General features: G+C 40.5%; 1 protein-coding gene across 1 annotated transcript in view; it reads left to right on the forward strand.

The window, feature by feature from the left end:
- Nucleotides 1-20,013, forward strand: part of LOC311233771 (transgelin-like) — a 41,023-nt gene extending 21,010 nt beyond the window's left edge. Inside the window, exons 2-5 of the mRNA XM_084320788.1 lie at nt 10,486-10,673; nt 12,317-12,488; nt 14,463-14,565; nt 19,358-20,013. Of these exons, the coding sequence (XP_084176914.1) occupies nt 10,494-10,673; nt 12,317-12,488; nt 14,463-14,565; nt 19,358-19,511 (609 nt within the window). The 5' untranslated portion in view covers nt 10,486-10,493 and the 3' untranslated portion in view covers nt 19,512-20,013. The remainder of the gene's footprint in view (nt 1-10,485; nt 10,674-12,316; nt 12,489-14,462; nt 14,566-19,357) is intronic.
- Nucleotides 20,014-20,928: the final 915 nt, after the last annotated feature.

Consider the following 20,928-nt stretch of genomic DNA (forward strand, 5'->3'; position numbering starts at 1 on the left):
CAATGCTACCGATCGTTTTTTAGACTAAACTATCCGCTCTTGGTGGTCACTTGTGTTGATGTTAGTTTTGTTTCATCAACAAATGACAGGCGGAACACACAGTGAATGTATCCGTTTTGTTTATTGCACTTTTATTAGGCTTTGCTGAAAAATTATTGCTGGATAAGCAAGATGGTGGCGCGGCATAGGCGCCTGCCTTATTGACATTTTCTTTGCTGGAGCTTCCACCAGGAAGTGTATTGGCACATTCGTTCTGATTGGTTGAAATTGCCTTCATGTTTGCCACCTACTGCCACCTACTGCTTTGGCAGTGTACTACATCAGTGTGCTCGGCTGACAAAAACGAAAAAAAAAAAACGAAAGTGTGACTCGAGGCGCATGACGTCGCGGCGATACGTATAAGAAAACAATACGAAATGATACGAAAGGTGTAACCGCAGCCTGAAACACAGAGCTGCCTGGGCTGGCTTTGTCACGATAAATAGACATTTACTGAATTAAATACATTTTCTCAATTATCATAGTATGTTATTTATTTGTAGACTACATAACTCTTTAATCAAACATTTGACTAAAATAAGATTTCTAAATGCATGCTTTGAGGTCATATGATGGATATAATATGTATTATATCAACATGGACGTCTTCGTTATGAGACTGTACTGTGAACACATTGTGGTTGCTGTGAGTGTTGCTTAAGATATCTTTGCTAGAAAATCGTTCGTAAAAAAGCAATTAAATAAGACGTTACATTTTATATTTTAAGTACACAAGGTAAAAATACTGGAATCTCCACTCCTAAAGGTACATCTGAGTGGGAGAAATTAATGACACACTTTTGAAGTCCCCTTGAGCAAGGCGATCGAGCTGCTCGGTAGCTAACAGCAGAAGTGTGTGTGGTTGTACTGGGTAACAGCTTCCAGGTGTGAATGTGTGGAACTGTTATGAGTGTGTACTGGGCGTTGTTGACAGAGCACACATGCTCAGCAAATCTTCTCTGGGTAAAGGTTGACCAAAAAAATAACACAATGTTGGCAAAAGGTGTGGCTACATGAGATCAGGGCAAAAGATAAAGCTAATTTAATCCCTTACAGAAAAGCCACTTGACCATATTCACACGGTGGCCATTATGTCGTGCTCGGGCTCGCCGTGTGAATGCGGTCAAGTGAACCAATTTTTTTTTAGCATTCCTGGAACACTTCATGTTTGATTTACATCAGAATTTAATTTATTGCCAAGTACATTTGCACAATACAAGGAAATTGTCTTGGCACTGCAGGTCAAACAAGTACTACAGTCAAAAGTATAAAATGGCAATAAATAAATAATAAATTAAAATTAAAATATTTACAAAGATAAATGTCTTTCCCCCTTGTGTTTGATGGAACACCTCCCAGCACAAAGTGTCTTGACACAACACCTGCTTGTTAGCTAACATTAGCACAAAGATTGGTGGCCAAACCTGTAAGTTTGTATTTTAGCTGCCTACCGTTATGACTAATGTCAGTTAAAGTGATAATCTCAAAGATTCATTCAAATAAGTGTCTGTTAAGTTACTATTTAACTGTATACTGTATATTTCAGTTAGTTAGATAGTAAATTATGACACTACCTTATGCATACTGCACCTTATGTGACACTGTGAATATGAATACTGTATATTTCAGTTAGTTAGATAGTAATTATATTGACTTATTTGTTTACACTGCTTGTGTTGTTTTTACTACCTGTATCCCCCATGCTGCTATGATGCCTGAATTTCCCCAAGGGGATCAATAAAGGAATATCTTATCTTCTCACCAAATGAGGAAACCCAATGGTGATATCACCCACTGATGAAAGACATAACTAGGGGAGTTCAGGGGCATGCTCCCTCAGGAAGAGAGAACTGATCTGTAATACTCATAGGGCCTTTTGGTGAAGGATATCCCCTGGGCCTTTTCTTATGCTGGGGCCTCTTTCAATTAAAATCATGCTTGCATGGGACTTACATTTTCCAATTGAAATGAATATACACAAGAAAATTCTCTCAGGCCTCTGGTGGTCTGGGGCTCCTGATGGTCAGGGGCCCTGGCCCTGGAGCATTTGTGCCGATTTGCCGAGTCGGTAATCCAGGCATGCAAATGATCTTCTATAGAGGTATCTATTTAGAATTTGAGCAATGTGACCCTTCTTGTTTGAGATGCATTTGTTGAGGATGGCTATTTGATAAATAAGGCGACAGTGGCTCAGGAGGTAGAGCAGTCATCTGGTAATCCGGACGTTCCAGGTTCGGTTTCTGCTCCTCCCGGGCAGTGTGTCGGAAGTGTCCTTGAGCAAGACACTTGACCCCTAATTGCTCCCGATGAGCAAGTCGTCACCTTGCATGGTCGCCTTCGCCATCGGTGTGGGAATGGGTGAATGTGAGGAACAAAACTGTAAAGCGCTTTGGATGAAAGCGTTATATAAATGCACCATTTACCATTAGGATGGTCAAGATGGAACAAGCATCTATACTAAATTCAGCTATTTTATGATGTCATTTTGGTAGGCTATGTATAGACTAACCATCAATTTATTTCCCAAAAAGTATCATATTTCCAGCATTTCTATAGTGCCAAAAAACTCTGGAAATATCGTCTGTATCATGGTTTAAATTGGATAATGTATTGGATTATATGGACACTGTTTCTCTGTCCTCTCATTTGCAACCCTCTGTATGATCTACAGCAGTGGTTCCCAAAGTCGGGGTCGCGACCCAAAGGTGGGCCGCGAGCAGCCACGGGAGGGCCGCGAGATGATTTCTAAAAAAAAAAAAAAAAATCCAAAAGATTTTATTTTTGTCAGGCCACTGAACTTAGAAGCCGGCCAGGACAGTGTTTCTAGTTGTATTCTAAAATTCTATTCTATTGTATTCTAAAATGTGACTATATGGTTTTATATTAACTTAATAAATAAACAAAAAACTTATTTCAACGAACATTTCAAACTAAATAACAGATTATGCACATAAAACACTGAAAACAACCAAAGCAACAATAGTATTTTAATGAGGCTATTATTATTATCATTATTATTTTGCAACAAGTTAGCCCTCTCATAAATAGCACATATAAATGAATAACTAACTTGAACTAACTTAATAGGATTGAAGTGATATTTGGCTTAAAAAATCTGTCACCAGGCAAAGAAAAAAAAGCCAGACTATGTGCATTGGGCCGCGGCTCTCTGACGCCTTATTTTCTGGTTCCCGGCCTGAAAAGTTTGGGAACCCCTGATCTACAGCATAGGTGTCAAACTCATGGCCCGCGGGCCAAATGTGGCCCGCCACGTCATTTGATGTGGCCCCCCAAGAGCTCTGGTTTAAAATAAAAAATAAAAAAATCTTTTTTTTTCTTTTTTTATAAACATTAATCTTGGGTTAAAAAATAGCGGCGTTAAAATAATTGTGGGTTAATGCGTTAATAAAGCTTTAACTTTGACAGTCTTAGTTATTACACATTCTTACACATACATGTATGTTGAACATCTAAGGTATTGATGAAGTAACAAAGGAAAAAATCCAAAAGCACTTACTCCTCAGACATTCTTTGACAATTTTACAGCCCAAAATACAAAAAAGATCCAGGCGGAATAGGTAACAAAGGGTTGAAGAAATATTGTCTGAAGGTTGTGTGCAGCCATTTGTTTTTGTAACATCTGCTACATCTGTCCCACGTGTTCTTTGCAGCTCAGTTGTTAGTTCTGCCCCTCTTGACTGTGACAAAAAGGTTTTGAACAAACTTAATGTCATAGCTTGTATTTGATGAACTTCTTCTTTGTTATTTACTTGAATGGTTTGATCATTGATTAATGGAGTAATATGGGGTTCTGATAAACAAAAATTATTTGTTAAAATAACATAAGCTAACATATATTTTTACATCTATGCAAATGCATATGCAATATGTATAACTTGAATAAGTAATAAATACAGAAACAACATGTTTAACAATATGTAAATGAGTAGCTAGCTACATTTATTTTACATTACATTAACATTTATACGGTCTTTGGCCCTTTGAGGGCAACCATAATGCTGATGTGGCCCTCTGTGAAAATGAGTTTGACACCCCTGATCTACAGTGATGTTGATTGTGAATGACGTGTGAAGCCGAAGCGTAGGTTGTTCAACTCGGTTTGCCTTATTCTTAATCAGAGTCCTATACTGGTCTAATCGGATCCTATGACTTTGTAATCAGTAGTTTGCATATGAGCCTGTGTAGACACACAGGTCTGTGCCAAGATTAGGGCAGGTAATTTAAACATAAAAGGTAATTTATCCCCACCCCTCATCCATTCAAAGGCCCTGATTACAGAGATATAGGCTGCTTGAGGCTGCTATGTGCCGTGCCCTGCCCTAGCAGTAAGCCTGATGTTGATCTGTGTTGGGCATGCCAGGACAGCTAAAACGAGATCCCAGTGATTGAGCAAGACTCATTAGGAATTTGTGATGGTATTTACAATGGCTGCTGTAAGAAAGAAGCCCCTCCCCTATTTAACCACTGTCACTGCATTTAGCAGATTGTGGTTGAAGAAAGTAGTGACAAAGAGACTAGTGGCCCACACACGCATGGCCCTGGTGACTCCTGATCATGTTGCTGTAACTACTAGTAGCAGTAGTAATGGTAGTAGTAGTAGCAGCAGCAGTATTCGTAGTAGTAGCAGCAGTATTCGTACTGTAGTAGTAGTAGTAGTAGTAGCAGCAGTATTCGTACTGTAGTAGTAGTAGTAGCAGCAGTATTCGTACTGTAGTAGTAGTAGTAGCAGCAGCAGTAGTAGTAGCAGCAGTATTAATGGTAGCAGCAGTAGTAGTAGCAGCAGCAGCAGTGGTAATGGTAGTAAAAGTAGCAGCAATGGTAGTAGTAGTAGTAGTAGTAGTAGCAGCAGCAGTAGTAGTAGCAGCAGTATTAATGGTAGCAGCAGTAGTAGTAGCAGCAGCAGCAGTGGTAATAGTAGTAAAAGTAGCAGCAATGGTAGTAGTAGTAGCAGCAGCAGTAGTAGTAGCAGCAGCAGCAGTGGTAATAGTAGTAAAAGTAGCAGCAATGGTAGTAGTAGCAGCAGTAGTGGTGGTGGTAGTAGTAGTAGTCCAGTAAATGTTTGGGAATTTACCAGAAGGTTTCTGACCATTTGCAACTATAGATTACATAGTATAGTTTACAGTGGAGACTTGAGAGCAGATATTTCCACTTGATTAGATGGATATATTTACAGTGTAGAGCAGAGATAGATATATCTACTTGATTAGATAGTATACAGTGGAAGTGGAGAGCAGAGATGGATATCTACTTGATTAGATAGTATAGTGGATATCTACTTAATTAGATAGTATAGTAGTTTACAGTGGAGACTAGAGCAGAGATGGATATCTCTACTTGATTAGATGGTATAGTATACAGTGGAGAGCAGAGATATATATCTCTACTTGATTAGATGGTATAGTATATATACAGTGGAGAGCAGAGATATATATCTCTACTTGATTAGATGGTATAGTATACAGTGGAGAGCAGAGATATATCTCTACTTGATTAGATAGTATAGTAGTTTACAGTGGAGACTAGAGCAGAGATGGATATCTCTACTTGATTAGATGGTATAGTTTACAGTGGAGAGCAGAGACGGATACGTAAGCTGGTTTGGGGTGGGACTGGGGACATGATTCCTAAATAAATTACACAAACCCATGATGGCATAAGTACTGTATATATAATATATATGCGCTTAAGACTAACAGTTATATTGTTTCCAAACTATCAACTCACACTGAGAAATATCAACAGCCTCTGAGTTCAAAAGAGATAGAAAAATAATAAGTGTCGAAATCCAACTTCATCACCAATGACCACGACATCCAAACAAGAAATATTTACTTTGCCATTCAGGACACAGTCCATCTGTGAGTGTGTGTGTGTGTGTACTGTTGCTATGACCACAGATCATTATAGAATTCTCACACAGATGTTTCTCCCTCTCTGGTTGACAACAGGAAGCTGAGATGCTTCGGGGACAGAGTCTCTAATACAGTAGTCTGGCTTGTCGTCAGCGCTCTTAATAGAAGTTATTAGACATGTGTCTGCATGCTGTTGCATTGTGAACACCATCCTTCACGGTAACTGAACTCTGAAACGTGTACACAGAAAACGCACAACACGTACGCACACACAGTATCGAGTCGACACCCCTTTTTAACGGCATACAGTATCCAATATCCATCCGATATGGATTTCAGAAGTGATGAAATTGATCACCTGGGTTGGAGAGTAATGGATTACATGTAGTAACAGAATTACAGTAATATTAGAAAGAGAAAAAAGTGTTACTGTAAAATTAAATAATAATGATACAAATAAAATAAAACATAATTACTAGTTACTCCACAGCAATGTTTGAAAAGAAAACTGTTCCTTAAGTGCATAGTCTGTAGAGTTTGGAAGCTAAATGAATCCCAAAAAACTAAGTAATGAAATAGGGAGATTGTAGTCTGATTTGGACCGCCCGCGAGGTCCACCCGTATAGGGAAAATGGATTATTGGCTATTGTAACAATTCTGCCAATGGAAATTGAAAGGCTTTAAATTTTTGCATAAAATGAGTTCCTTTCTATCACTAACATTATTGTTAAAGCATTTTTGGTTGAAATAAAATTCGTCTTTTTTTTTTTTATGATTAACACTTTGAGTGCCGGGACCCGTCTTTAGACGTCTTTGCTGGCCATGTTAAAGTTGCCGGAGGACGCGTTACGTCGTCCTTATATCAATATTTCAAAAATCTGCGATCGGATTCATATGTCCCCTCCGCTGGCCTGAGATCCACCAGCAGGACCCACTGAGCTCTCTGGCGGTTCAGGAGCGCCATCTGGTGGCCGATCGGCGCAATCGCCAAACAGGATGTTGAATAGAGGTTGTCATGACGACCGTAGTACTTCCGGGCGCTCGCTATAGTTCATGGGACTCTGGCTCGTCACGCTACACGGTGATCGATTGGCAATAACTCGATAAACAACATGATTTGGACGTATATACCATTATACAAGCTGGAGATGGACCGGGTAAAAATATATCCCATAATGATAAGATTTCTACTCGACGATGATCGCCCAACGGCGCGCGGAGACTGGGGTGAGTTTCAGCGTGTAACGTTACAGTCTTCGATACTAACTGCTATTATCAACATTTGACCCACATTAGATGATTGGTATAACGCTGCCCACGGAATCAGATGACGTGTAGTAACTTCTAGAAGTACGTCTAGTTGGAATTTTTTATATCGCGCTGATTGCCATCAAACTGTATTTCATCATCAATATAATGCATTTGGGGCTATATATCAAGTTCTGGAGAAAGCTGCAGAAAGAGATGAAAACATACTTATACATTAGACCATACTTTACTATGAATATGTGAATGAAAAAGTTTAACGTTGCTACACAATGAACAATACATATAGGACTTTGAATGGGCCCTAATAATGGCAATGTAGCAATAGAATTTAAAAAGTTATAGCCCTGCAAAGAAGGGGACTTTCTCCATAGACAAATAGTGCTGGCAATCTATGGTATATCATGAATTTAACCTTAGGCAGCCAAAGTGTTAATTAATTGCAAATATTTTCATGTTGAGCTATAGATTGTGGATGAATATGCACAGAAAGATACACCAAAGTCCATGCAAATGTTAATGCTTTGTTTGTTTTAAACAAGACGATTTAGAAATGGGCAATGGGGAAATACATTGCGTTGGACAGAGGGTGGAACACGGAAAAACGGCAATGACGTAACCACTACACCTCCCTATGACAGTTGGTTACTTGAGTATTCCTACCGCAGTGGATCACGTTGTTGTCATTCAATTGGTAATCAGTAATAGATGTAGTAGATGACTAACCTTTCTTACCCTATTAACATATTACGCCTTGAATACCTGACTGTTGGGTGAAAGTAGAGTATTATGTTATATCAGCTGCACCTCCCAGCTGAAGGAAGAAACCATGTGAACCGGTTTAAGCTGGTACCTGCTGCTTACAGTTAGCAACATAAAGTACACAGAGGGTAAAGATAAAATGTATTTGAATCCATTTCAGGTGTAAAATTTCCACATGAGGTTAGAATCTTGAGAACCGAACATTCTGGCGATGATGCCAAAATGGCTACTGGCCAATGAATGCTACGGTATAGAGTGGAGGAATTCTAATATGGAATTCCAATAACGCGTTCAAAAGAAATGTACCCCTGGAACGGTTGAGAAGAACTTTAAAGTTCAGTAAAAGGTCTTCATCGGGGCATGTTTGACGTACCAGTACTTATAGTACATCTGTACGTATGTACAAGGGCTTTTCAGATCCTCTTCTCAGTGTGACACCCGGTGACTAAGTGTAGACTTCTGTACACATACCTCTCCAGAGGGAGGAGGAAGGAAGTGACTGATGAGTGAGCAAACAGGATGCAGAGATTGGGGCGGGGCTGCCAAGGCCGAGAGGAAGTGCTTCCTGTACGAAGAAAAGAGACTGAGACCGGGGGTACACTGCCAGAATAAACCTGACAAATTACTTTCTTTTCTTTTTTGGCCTTCCGAGTAACGATCGCAATCCCAGAAGTGTTATTTCTGTTCCACAGTGTATCCTTCGTTAGTTTATTATGGTATTGACACCGGCACAGGGATAATGGTGAGACAGGGTGTCATTTTTAATGTTCGACACTCTTACAGGATGAAAACAGACTGTGTGCATTTCACATCAGCTGAGTTTATGAGAAAACCTGAACAATTTGGAAGGCTTCCATTGCAATAAAAGAAGAGAGAAAAGTAATTAATATCTTTCATGTTCACTGTTAGTGTTCAGCCATATTAGAGATCAGCGCTAACATGGGTGTGGACACACACACACATTGAGTTTGATTGATTGATGTTGATGTTGATTATAGTCCTTGATTATAGTCCTATCTGTGTTGACAGCAAGCCAGCATTTAGGGTGTGGGCAGGGCAGGATTCTGTTCCCATCGATTAAATATTTGACTTGATTTGATTTGAAGTCTTTATTTCCGCCCTGAGCGAGCACACAAAGCAACATGATTACACTGATCTAGACTAGAGCTCACAAAGCAACATGGTTACACTGATAGAGCTCACAACGCAACATGGTTACACTGATAGAGCTTACAAAGCAACATGGTTACACCGATCTAGAGCTCACAAAGCAACATGGTTACAATGAGTTAGAGCTCACAAAGCAACATGGTTACACTGAGCTAGACTAGAGCTCACAAAGCAACATGGTTACACTGATCTAGACTAGAGCTCACAAAGCAACATGGTTACACTGAGCTAGAGCTCACAAAGCAACATGGTTACAATGATCTAGACTAGAGCTTACAAAGCAACATGGTTACACTGGTCTAGAGCTCACAAAGCAACATGGTTATACTGCCTGGTGTCATTGTCAGTTATTTATTTTGAAACTGTTCAAAATGTTTTCTTTATTGAAGTAGGAAGGCTGGGAGGGAGACAGAGTAGGAGAGACACAAGAGAGAAGGTTCTGGAGGGATCTGATCCCAGGCTAGCAGGGGTACATGTGATTTCAGATAAAGAGTTATTAACCACCTTACACCTTACACATGTTTCAGACTGTTGACCTATGGGAGGGTGAGTTTACACAGCAGGGTTGGAGGCGTGTCATGTAATGAGTGGTTCTCAAACTGTAGCTTGTATAATGTTACCAGACTCACTGGGGTCAGTTGGTGTTATGCTAAAAAAGGCTCTGAAAATCCTTTTGTAAATATTAGTAGGCTAGTAGTAGTAGTAGTGGTAGTACTAGCAGTAGTAGCAGCAGTAGTAGTAGTCACAGTAGTGTCTCTGGACACGCATATTATTTATTTATTTCTAATACAAATTTGAATATTAGTCAATAACACTTTTTACCAGACTTTAAGCTGGGATAGGTAAACTTGAAGCGCAAGAGTGAGCAGGAATAGAGCCAAGCCCAGCTCGTGTGCCATGTACAACAACGCTTTCCTACAGACTCCCACTGGCAGCTTTTTCAAAGAATTATAAAAAAAAAGATTCTAAAGAATTGGTGGTGTTTGTTTACTGATGTGGACCCTGGGAATCACACACACCGCATCAGGCCAGAAAACCCTGATTAGTTAAGATTCAGGCACCCTGAGATTTTGGAATGGCTGATTACAGGGCCAATTGCATCACAAAGACCATGTTTTTTCTGGTTGCTGTCATGTAAAGAGAATTTCACAAAATATTACCAAAATGGTTCTTTAAAAAAAGTTCCCAACCCTAGGGGAGGGGGTATACTAAAATTGTATGGTCAAGTGGTCTGACTTTAACTAATACACGTTATAGTCTAAATACTAAAATAAAATCTTAAACTGCTGCCAAAATGAAAGAGGATAAGAGTTTAGCTGCTTCCCTATCTGATGTCCGCTCTCTCTCTCTCTGCCTTCCCCCTTCCTAACAACAGGTTCAGTCATGGCAAACAAAGGTCCAGCCTACGGTCTGAGCCGCGAGGTGCAGAGCAAGATTGACAAGAAGTACGACTCTGAGCTGGAGGAGAGGCTAGTGGAGTGGCTTGTGGCTCAGTGTGGCTCTGAGGTGGGACAACCCGAGGCAGGCAAGACCGGCTTCCAGAACTGGCTCAAGGACGGATGTGTGAGTGCCGTCTACAGCGCTAAATCATAAAACGCTTCAATCTGCCAGCAGTGATAAACGTTTAGGATTCTTTTTCTCTGACATGTCCGCAACTTCCTTTTTTTTTATAGTACAGGATGATACATGGTGTGATGCATGACATTGTATCACAACAGTGATACAAGATGTACAACAGGCAGTAGATCATACGTGTCACTCTGCACATACCGTAATTCCTCTAATAGTAACCCCGGCTTGTATTTGTTTCAACTGTAGCGGGTACCAGGCTTGTATTAGGAGGAGGCATGTATAAGAGGGAGGCCTATATTTCAAATTTTCAAACTGATCATAATGAATAAATCAACATTTTGTGTCAGTTTGAACCCAGTAAAATGTACTGGGTTCATATATTGAAACCAAGTACTGTATGAAATAGTAAACAGTGCAATTACAGGTGGTCACTGGTCAATTCAACGTTTTCAAAGTGAAATCAAGTAACTAGCTCAGTATGCAGCTCAGTATAGTAACCCGGCTTGTATTAGGAGGCCGGCTTATAATTGCTTAGCTCAAGAGCGCACCCGGCCATTAATAGTAACCCGGCTTGTATTTGAGACCCGGTTACTATTAGAGGAATTACGGTATACATGAAATACTATGTACAAAGGTACATTGTTACATACAAACGTACATTGCAGTGAAATGCTTTCCCTGTGTGACCCGCCCCCCCCATGAACTGCATACAATCAAGATTAAAAGAAATACAATAAATAAATTAAATAAAAACATTAGAGCATTAACCACTCTTAAAAAATAAATAAAAAAGAACTAAGGAGGAAAGAACTCTTAAACTCTTTTCACAAACTAGTGCAAATAGATTTTTTCTTTTAGCAAATGAGTGAGATGAGATATACAGTGCAAATTAAAGTGTGTATATATATATGGAGCAATATCAAGGTTCCATTTGTATAGATAATGTGTGCTTGCATGCTTGTGTTGAGTCTCTGTCTGCTGTATATCACATCCAGTGTTGGGGAGACTACTTTAAAACTGTAGTCTACCTTTAACTACAAGCTACTTCACAATTAAAAGTAGTTCAACACTACAGCTTAACTAATCTCAAAACACATTTAGTTTGTCAAACTAATACATGCAAACTACATCACTGAAAATGATATTGTGTTACACAGAGCTATAGTTACACAGAGCAACAACTGAACTGACAGTAAAGTGTGGGTGTGTTTTGATTTAGAGACCAGGGCAAGTGAAACCTCACTTTGACAGCCTGAGGGTGTGTTCTTAAGGAGAGGACAGGGAGCAGTTGTTGAGGTGGAATCCGGAAAATGCTACATTTCCCTGGAAATATATTGTTTGTAATTAACTACCTCAACTACACGATTGCTGAGACTGAGGTGGAATCCGGAAAATGCTACATTTCCCTGGAAATATATTGTTTGTAATTAACTACCTCAACTACACGATTGCTGAGATTTGAATGTAGTTCAACTACCACCCAACTACTACAAATTGTAGTTGAACTAGTAATTTAACTAATAGAATCGTATCTGGATTTTTCAGTTTGGTTTTAATTTTTTATTTTATTTTATTTATTCATTATAATGTTTTTGTTGTGTGACGCCTCCTCTCTCCATTCTCTCTGTCTCCAGATCTTATGTGAGCTCATCAACAGCCTGTCTGGAGCCACCAAGCCAATCAGGAAGATCCAGAGCTCCACAATGGCCTTCAAGCAAATGGAGCAGATCTCCCAGTTCCTCAACGCTGCCGAGAAATATGGTGTGACCAAAACGGACATGTTCCAGACCGTCGACCTATGGGAGGGTGAGTTTACACAGCGGGTTGGAGGTGTGTCATATGAGTTCTCAAACTGTAGCTCATATAACGTTACCAGACTCACTGGTGGTCAACCAGTGTCATGCTAAAAAGGCTCTGAAAATCCATTGTAAATATTAGTAGGGTAGTAATAGTAGCAGAAGTAGTAGCAGCAGCAGCAGTAGTGGTAGAGTAGTTGTAGCAGAAGCCGTAGTAGTAGTAGCAGCATTAGCAGAAGCGGCAGTAGTAGTAGTAGCAGCAGTAGTAGTAGCAGCATTAGTAGTAGCAGAAGTAGCCGTAGTAGTAGTAATAATAGTTAGTGATACATGGTCTAAAACAGTGATTCCCAACCTGGGGTCCGCCAGGGGGCGCAGGGGGTCCGCCAGACCACGAATGATTTTTTTTTTTTTTTTTTTTATAAAGAGAAATATTTAATTAGCATATTTTTATCATCAGAAGCATGAATAGTCTCTCCACTACAATAAAGATAAATAAATAAACATCTAGACATGATTTTTGAACGTTAACAGTAGGCTACCGGGTAGCCGCTAAAACGCGAATCAGTTGACTGTATCACTTTCTGTAGCTAGCCTAGCACGCTAGTTAACTTTCTCGGCTCGTCTGCAGTCAGCTGCCAGAGGCGAAAATGTGTGACAAACGAAAAGGAGATGACGGCAGCTCATCTGCAAAAAAAGTTAGGACCTACAGCAATCGCGAAAATTACATCACCATGGGCTTCACTGAGGGACCAGACAAACGACCTGAGTGTGTGATTTGTGGAGAAAAGTTGGCAAACTCGAGCCTGAAGCCCAGCAAGCTGAAGAGACATCAGGCGTCTAAGCACCCAGAAACCGTTGGGAAGGATCCGGACTTTTTTCGGAGGAAGGCGAACAAGCCTGTTGATGTTAGAGTAGCGTGGAGCAGGGGTGGCAGTGATTTACAGAAGGCTACCGAAGCCTCCTTTTGAGTGTTCGCTTTTAATTGCAAAAGCAAAGAAACCGCACAATATTGGCGAGCAGCTCATCAAACCAGCCTGCATCAAAATGGTTTAGAAACTGTGCGGCCCACAGGTGGCGGATAAACTAAAATCAGTACCACTCTCGAACAATGTAGTGAAAGACCGAATTGATAAGATGTCAAGTGATTGCGAGCAGCAGCTGTCAGAAAAGCGTAGAAAGGGTCCATTTGCCATACAACTTGATGAAACTACAACTGTTGCAGACAAGGCTGTGCTCATCGTTTATGTGCAATATATCGAAAATGAGGATCTGAAGCAGGACATTCTCATGTCAGTCAACCTTATTTGATAAGGATAAGGATATTTTTACTGCAGTGGATTCTTACTTCATTCAACATAAATGCAAACCGTTCACCATTAGGGCCTGATTTGAGAGGATGAATACAGGATTTGAATATTGGCCAAAATTTTGAAATACATATGGTGCAAGATGAGATTTGTTGATTGAAGGCACAAGTTAAAGAAGCATAGTGGGTCTAATTGTGATGCATATGCCTGTGTATAAGCAGTTTGTTATTAAAATGAAGAAAAAAAAAGTATTTTATGGTATCTTATTAGGAGGGGGTCCGCGAATTTCATCAGAGATGTTTGGGGGTCCCTGGGGGGAAAAAGGTTGGGAACCACTGGTCTAAAAGGTTTGGGAACTACTGAGTTCTATCGGGGATCTTCTGGGCCGGTGAGGTGGGAACCCGACTTAAGACTCAACTGGAACTAGACTTGGGTTGGGCTGCATATCTCACTTAATTTACTTGAGTCATGAATCGAGAATTAGATCGTGCTTGTGGTCCGAAGAATTGTTGTAAAATACTATTAACAATTTATTAGTAGCAAATGATGAAAATATCAGGTTTGAGCTGCAGAGAACCGCACCCCTCAACAGCTTCTTTGGGTTTGGGGTCAGGCTATGTGCTGTAGCTCCATCCTCTGCTGCTGTGTTTACCTGAGGCTGATGTGTGTCTCTAAAGGGAAGGATCTGGCGGCTATCCAGAGGACACTGATGGCCCTGGGGAGTCTGGCCGTCACCAAGGATGATGGGAGTTACCGTGGCGACCCCAGCTGGTTCCACAAGTGAGTTTGACCATCTTTCATCTCCTCTTTTTGGGGTTCGCTTTCCATTCACTGAATTCAGTAAGTTATTTTGCCATGTAAAGCGTATACTACCCAATAGAGATGCAGAGAGGGCTTGACATTAACACCCGCCACCCGCCAAAAACGACTCGGAGCTTGATATTTTCCCCCCTCCTTTTTCCTCCGATTTTCTCCCATCCCAATGTTAGTCGTTATGCCAATTCCCAATCCCCTTCCTGGTCGCTGCGCACTTACCCCCCACAGTCGGTCTGGGAGAGTGGAGGCTACCACGTGCTTCCTCCGACACACGTCCAGCCAATCGACCGCTTCTTTTCACCTGGCAGCGCGGATTCTCACTGAGAGGGCGTAGCGTGTGGAAGGATCACACTATCCCACTTAGATCCTATCCGCGCTTAGCAGGCGCCCCGACCGAACTGTAGGAGTCGCTGTTTACAACGACCCGGACCCACCCCGCCAGCTTCTCCCACCCTCTAATACTGCCAATTGTATTAGTGTGAACGGCCAGCCAAGCTGGTGACAACCCCGGAGCTGTGAGCTGGATTCGAACAGGCGAATCCAGCCGCTCCGGGGTTGGTGACGAATGCAATCTCCGTTACGCCACCTGACCGCCCCGGACCCCCGCATTTGTAATAATTTTTGCGTTGAGAGAAAAGGCATGCGATTCAGCATGCCTAGAAAAGACATGCGATTCAGCGTTTTCTCTCCAAATCTCACCAACACTTGCTTCCCTGAGCGCTCCGTGACCGGACGGGTCTCCCCTAAATCTAAAAGCAGATGTCCCAAGTTCAGTACAAACTCTAGGTTCTTTAAGTGTAAGAGCCAATCATTGAAACATGTACTATAGGGTCCAGACGTCCACTCGAATAGAGAAGTGAGATAAAAAAATATGAGATGGTCTATAGCAGGGGTAGGCAACCTTAGGCACGCGTGCCTGCATAGGCACGCGGGGGCATTTGCATAGGCACAGGGGGCAGCAGTAAAAAAAAAAAAAAAAAAAAATTATATATATTTTTTTTTTGCTTTGAAATATTATAGTGAAATATTTTGCACTGTTGTCGCATTTATCTTGTTGAAATCCTCCCACAGGTTCTTTTTACTACCACATATTTAATTGAGACCCTTTATTTGTTTATTATTTCAATTTAGCTGGAAATACATTGCTACATCATTCAGTAACATTTGCAGATCCTTATAACAAAAACATTATTACGGTCACCATTGTGACCAGTGGGATTAATCAACAAATTTTATTATTTATTTTTCTATTTCATTGAACATTGCACATGTTAAAAGCCATATTTTTTACTCAAAATGTGAGTATTACCAAGTCAACTTGTGTTCTTAAAACAATGACAATAAACATAGTTTTATTAGGTTGAAATAATGTGGTTGTGTACTTATTTTTCTGGATTATTATGGATTGAAGACTGAAAACCTTAACACTTTGACTGCCGGGAGCCGTCTTTAGACGTCTTTGCTGGCCATGCTAAAGTTGCCGGGGGACGCTGTACGTCGTCTTTATATCAATATTTCAAAAATCTGCGATCGGATTCATAATGTCCCTCCGCTGGCCTGAGATACACCAGCAGGACCCACTGAGCTCTCTGGCGGTTCAGGAGCGCCATCTGGTGGCCGATCGCGCAACCGCTTAACAGGAAGCGCAATAGAGGTTGTGCTAGATGTCCGTATTGCTTCCGGCCACTCGGGATAGGTTCCGGCACTCTAGCTCGTCACACTACATAGCGATCGATTGCCAATAACTCGATAAACAACATGATTTGGACGTATATACCATTATACAAGCTGGAGATGGACCGGGTAATAATATATCCCATAATGATAAAATTTCTACTCGACGATGATCGCCCAACGGCGCGCGGAGACTGGGGTGAGTTTCAGCGTGTAACGTTACCGTCTTCGATAATAACTGATATTATCAACATTTGACCCACATTAGATGATTGGTATAACGCTGCCCACGGAATTATAAACGCCCCCTCGCCCATCCGGTCAACATCAGATGACGTGTAGTAACTTCTAGAAGTACGTCTAGTTGGAATTTTTTATATCGCGCTGATTGCCATCAAACTGTATTTCATCATCAATATAATGCATTTGGGGCTATATATCACGTTCTGGAGAAAGCTGCAGAAAGAGATGAAAACATACTTATACATTAGACCATACTTTACTATGAATATGTGAATGAAAAAGTTTAACGTTGCTACACAATGAACAATACATATAGGACTTTGAATGGGCCCTAATAATGGCAATGTAGCAATAGAATTTAAAAAGTTATAGCCCTGCAAAGAAGGGGACTTTCTCCATAGACAAATAGCGCTGGCAATCTATGGTATATCATTAATTTAACCTTAGGCAACCAAAGTGTTAATGCACAGTAACTGAACTCAGTATTTTTAAGTTCTGGTAACTTATTATTATATATTTTTTACAGTGTAGTCTTGCGATCAATCAAAACTTATTTACACGATATACCTCACATTCACCCTCCATTCACATCCTGGTGTTCTCCATTAGGCCTGTAGGTGGAGCTATGACAGCCCACGTACAGTACACACACCGATGGTGTGTGATGTGTCCAAAAATGAATGGGCAAATGTGAGTGAAATGATCGCACTGTATGCAGCTGTTTGTCTGCATTGCATTCCCCCCCCCCCCCCCCCAACTCAGATTTAGGGTTGATACAACCATCATAATAATATTGTTAATAATAACAATAACGATAATGATGTAATAATGTAAAAATTATCATTAAAAATACCTGATTATGAGAAAAAATATTTACGATGCATGGAATATTGTTGAGGCACACTAGTTACAACTATATTTCAAACAGGCACTCCATGTCAAAAAGGTTGCTGACCCCTGGTCTATAGCTATAATGGTTGCTTATATCAATGTTACAATCTCCAGTTACTTTTTTATGTATTACTTATTGTGGGGGAGGGGATTTTGTGTGGTGAAAATGCTGAGTGGCTGATGAGCCAAAAGGTTATTGTCAAGCCCTGCCTGCATCCCTACCATCCAACATGTTGACCCCCTGAGGTCTAAAGTTTGTAGCTCCACCTTCTCAGAATATTCTTTTTTTTTTGTTACATAATGTAAAATTACAGATTCATACCTTCAAAATAAGCCATCAATTGTCAAATTTGAGACGATAGTTTTCAATCAATGTCCTATCAAACATTCTGGTAAAATCCTAACTACTTTTCAGGATAGGACTAGAACTTGATCCAAGTTCATTCAGCTCTCTGATGAGAGAACTACACTCCCAGAATTCAATGTGATCATTGTCACTAGAACCATTTCACACCTGGAGCAAAGGCCCAGTCATTCCTTTGTTATTCCAGTGAATGGACCCAGCAGGAGGCCTAGCCTAGCGACAAGCGGCCACTACATAGTTGGGTATTGAAAGAATGCTCATATCCAAAAGTGAGAGAGAGTGAGAGTGAGAGTGAGAGTGAGAGAGAGTGAGTGTTGAGTGAGTGAGTGAGTGAGAGAGAGAGAGAATCTTTACATCATGCGTAAGCTGTCAAACTAGCGAGATGCGTTGTTACAGAGCTGGTCCACACTGCTATTATGAAATGACCCGAAATGTATGTAAGCTTGTCAACTAAAGCGGTCCGTGTTTAATAATGACTTGGATTTATATAGCGCGGGTGAGCAAACTCGTCACACAGCAGCCAGTGATCATTCATACCTCGTATACACAGACGCACTCTGCCATACAGTAGTTCATGTTAAATAAAGCCCATTTGAATTGAGAGAGAGCGAGAGTGTGTGTATGTAAGCTTTTTTTTTTTTATCTGAGAGAATGTCCGCGAATGTCCTCAGACTCCTCACGCAGGAGAGGAGAAACGACTGCAAAAAGTCGAGTCCCGTGGATATTATTGCAACAGATAATTCATACATTATTATGTTTAGAATTTGGATGGGGGGGTAGGCTCTGATACCAGTCTCACGCCTCTGCGGGGGTGTAACACCTATTCACAGCGCACACACCGCTATTGTGTGTGTGCGCGCGTCCATGTATGTGCGTTTCGTGACGCGTTGTAGTTCTTATCGCAAATGGAGATTATTACAATCATGCCATCTAGCAAGAATTAAACGTATTTACAAGTCGTATTAGGTTTAGCAAGTTGGGGGACGTATACCTTGCATGTCAAAGCACTAGAAATGGCCATTTTTCTATTTTTATCGATTTCTGAAAAGATGTCCTTTTTGAGCATTTAAGAGTGATTCTAATTTCTTTTGTTGTCCGCCGACGGGTTCTAAGCTCCAGCGTGACCCCTAAGGGTTAAATGACAATAGATGTTCTGCCATCAGCAAGTAAACGGCAAATAATGTTTAATTTGTATGTTTTTATTGATTTTGAATTGAAAGTGAATTGTGTGCAGTACGTTTACTGTCCTCTACGGTTAGTCCACGGAAACAAAGAAACATTCAAGTTCTACGTTGAGGTGGGGATGGCCGATTAATCGAGTTTCAATTGCGATTTTGGCTTCCGAGTCGATCATGAAAACAACATAATCGAGATGAATGATGACTTTGGTTGAGAAGAAAGTTGAAACTAATTCAGTCATCGTCATACGATGTTCTCAAATCAATGGGTTTAATAATAGTGATTTCAGTATCAAGCCAAATAATCGGGATTATGATTTTGGCCATAATTGAGCAGCCCTACATTGAGGAATGTCGTTTTGAGAAATGTGTATGTGTGTGTGTGTGTGTGTGTGTGTGTGTACAGGAAGTCCCAAGAGAACAGGAGAGACTTCTCTGATGAACAGCTGAAGGAGGGCAAGACTGTGATTGGTCTGCAGATGGGGACCAATAAGGGGGCGTCCCAGGCGGGGATGACTGGCTACGGGAGACCCAGGCAGATCATGAACAACAACCCTTAAGACCCCCCCCCCCCCCCCCCTCTTATCCCTAAACGTCGAGTACACTCCTCCTCCTTTTCTCTATTGGCCAATCACAGAGAACGAAGGGCCTCGATTCGCTAACTCAACAAAAGGAGGAGGTATATGAATGTTATCAAGACTCAACTGGATCAAAATTGGGACCAAGGAAGACACACGCTGTGTATAAACGATACAATTCACTCTTCATAGCACACATGCACAGAAATACACATCACACACACACACACACACACACACATGAATAATGACCAAGTCAAGTGTTTAGGGTTGTTGACAAATGTGTAACAATACTAGTAAAAAGAAAAAAAACACAAACATTCCTTTTTTTTAAGCTACATGAAATGTTTATGCTATTAATTCAATGTGTTTATAACTCAGTGATGCTTTTAGAATATGGTTTACTAGAATTACTTTGGGAAATCCTGTAGTCCCGTAATTTCTAATAAAGATGATGGGCTTTCAAGAGCTCAGTATTTTTGTACATCATGTGTTGATGGTAATTAATGATTCTGAAATAAAGATAAGTTTTAATTTGAAAGAAGACTCTTCATGACGAGATGAACTGTATGTGCTGGTTAGAGCCTGTTTATTTTTTATTATAATCTGCTGATAATATTGGTATGCTCAGAGGTGGAAAATACTACAACTACTGTATTATTAGTACGATTGAGTACTTTTGCATCAATTTCAGTAGTTTTTAAACTACAGTATATACTCCTACATTTATATGAATATGTTTTATTTTTAGACAAATGTGTGTGAGCAGTGAGATCTGTCATCTACAGATCATTCTGGACTCCTAATTATTTATATTATTTGTGCCGATCAAAAGGACCATGTAAAAATGGCAAATGTTTAATTTTGGGGGGAGGGGGTTCTGGAACATGTATCTTAATGATTTTTCATTTGAACACACTGTAACAAAGTACTTGGTACCAAACCAGTTTTTTTAATCTTTTAATCTTTCCTCCTCTAAATGTAATGTACATGGTTGAAATAGATGCCGTCTGATTATCAGCAGACTGTAGAAGGTGTTGAAATCAAAAACACTCTTTGAATATGATGGTCCTCATTCTCGAATGGACATAGATGAAAGTTACCAAGGAATTACTTCGTAACTCGATTTATGAATTTATTCTGCATTCTAGAACGGCTTGCTTCGTATTGTAAATTCGTTGTAGGATTTATGTAGGATTTACAAACTCGAAAAGGCAGTTGTAAATCAGACGAACCGGTGTGCGCCTGTGTTTTTAACGGCTTTATGAGAAATCCTTGGGGATTGCCATCACTTCGATTCTACAGACATCCACGGAATTAAATAATTATAATAATAAATACGACCATGTATTGGTGTGCACCAGAGTTTATAACCGCCGTCTTTGGGAGAAGTCCTTGG

Source organism: Notolepis coatsorum, assembly GCF_963971535.1.
Source record: "Notolepis coatsorum genome assembly, chromosome: 8".
NCBI classification, from domain to species: Eukaryota; Metazoa; Chordata; class Actinopteri; order Aulopiformes; family Paralepididae; genus Notolepis; species Notolepis coatsorum.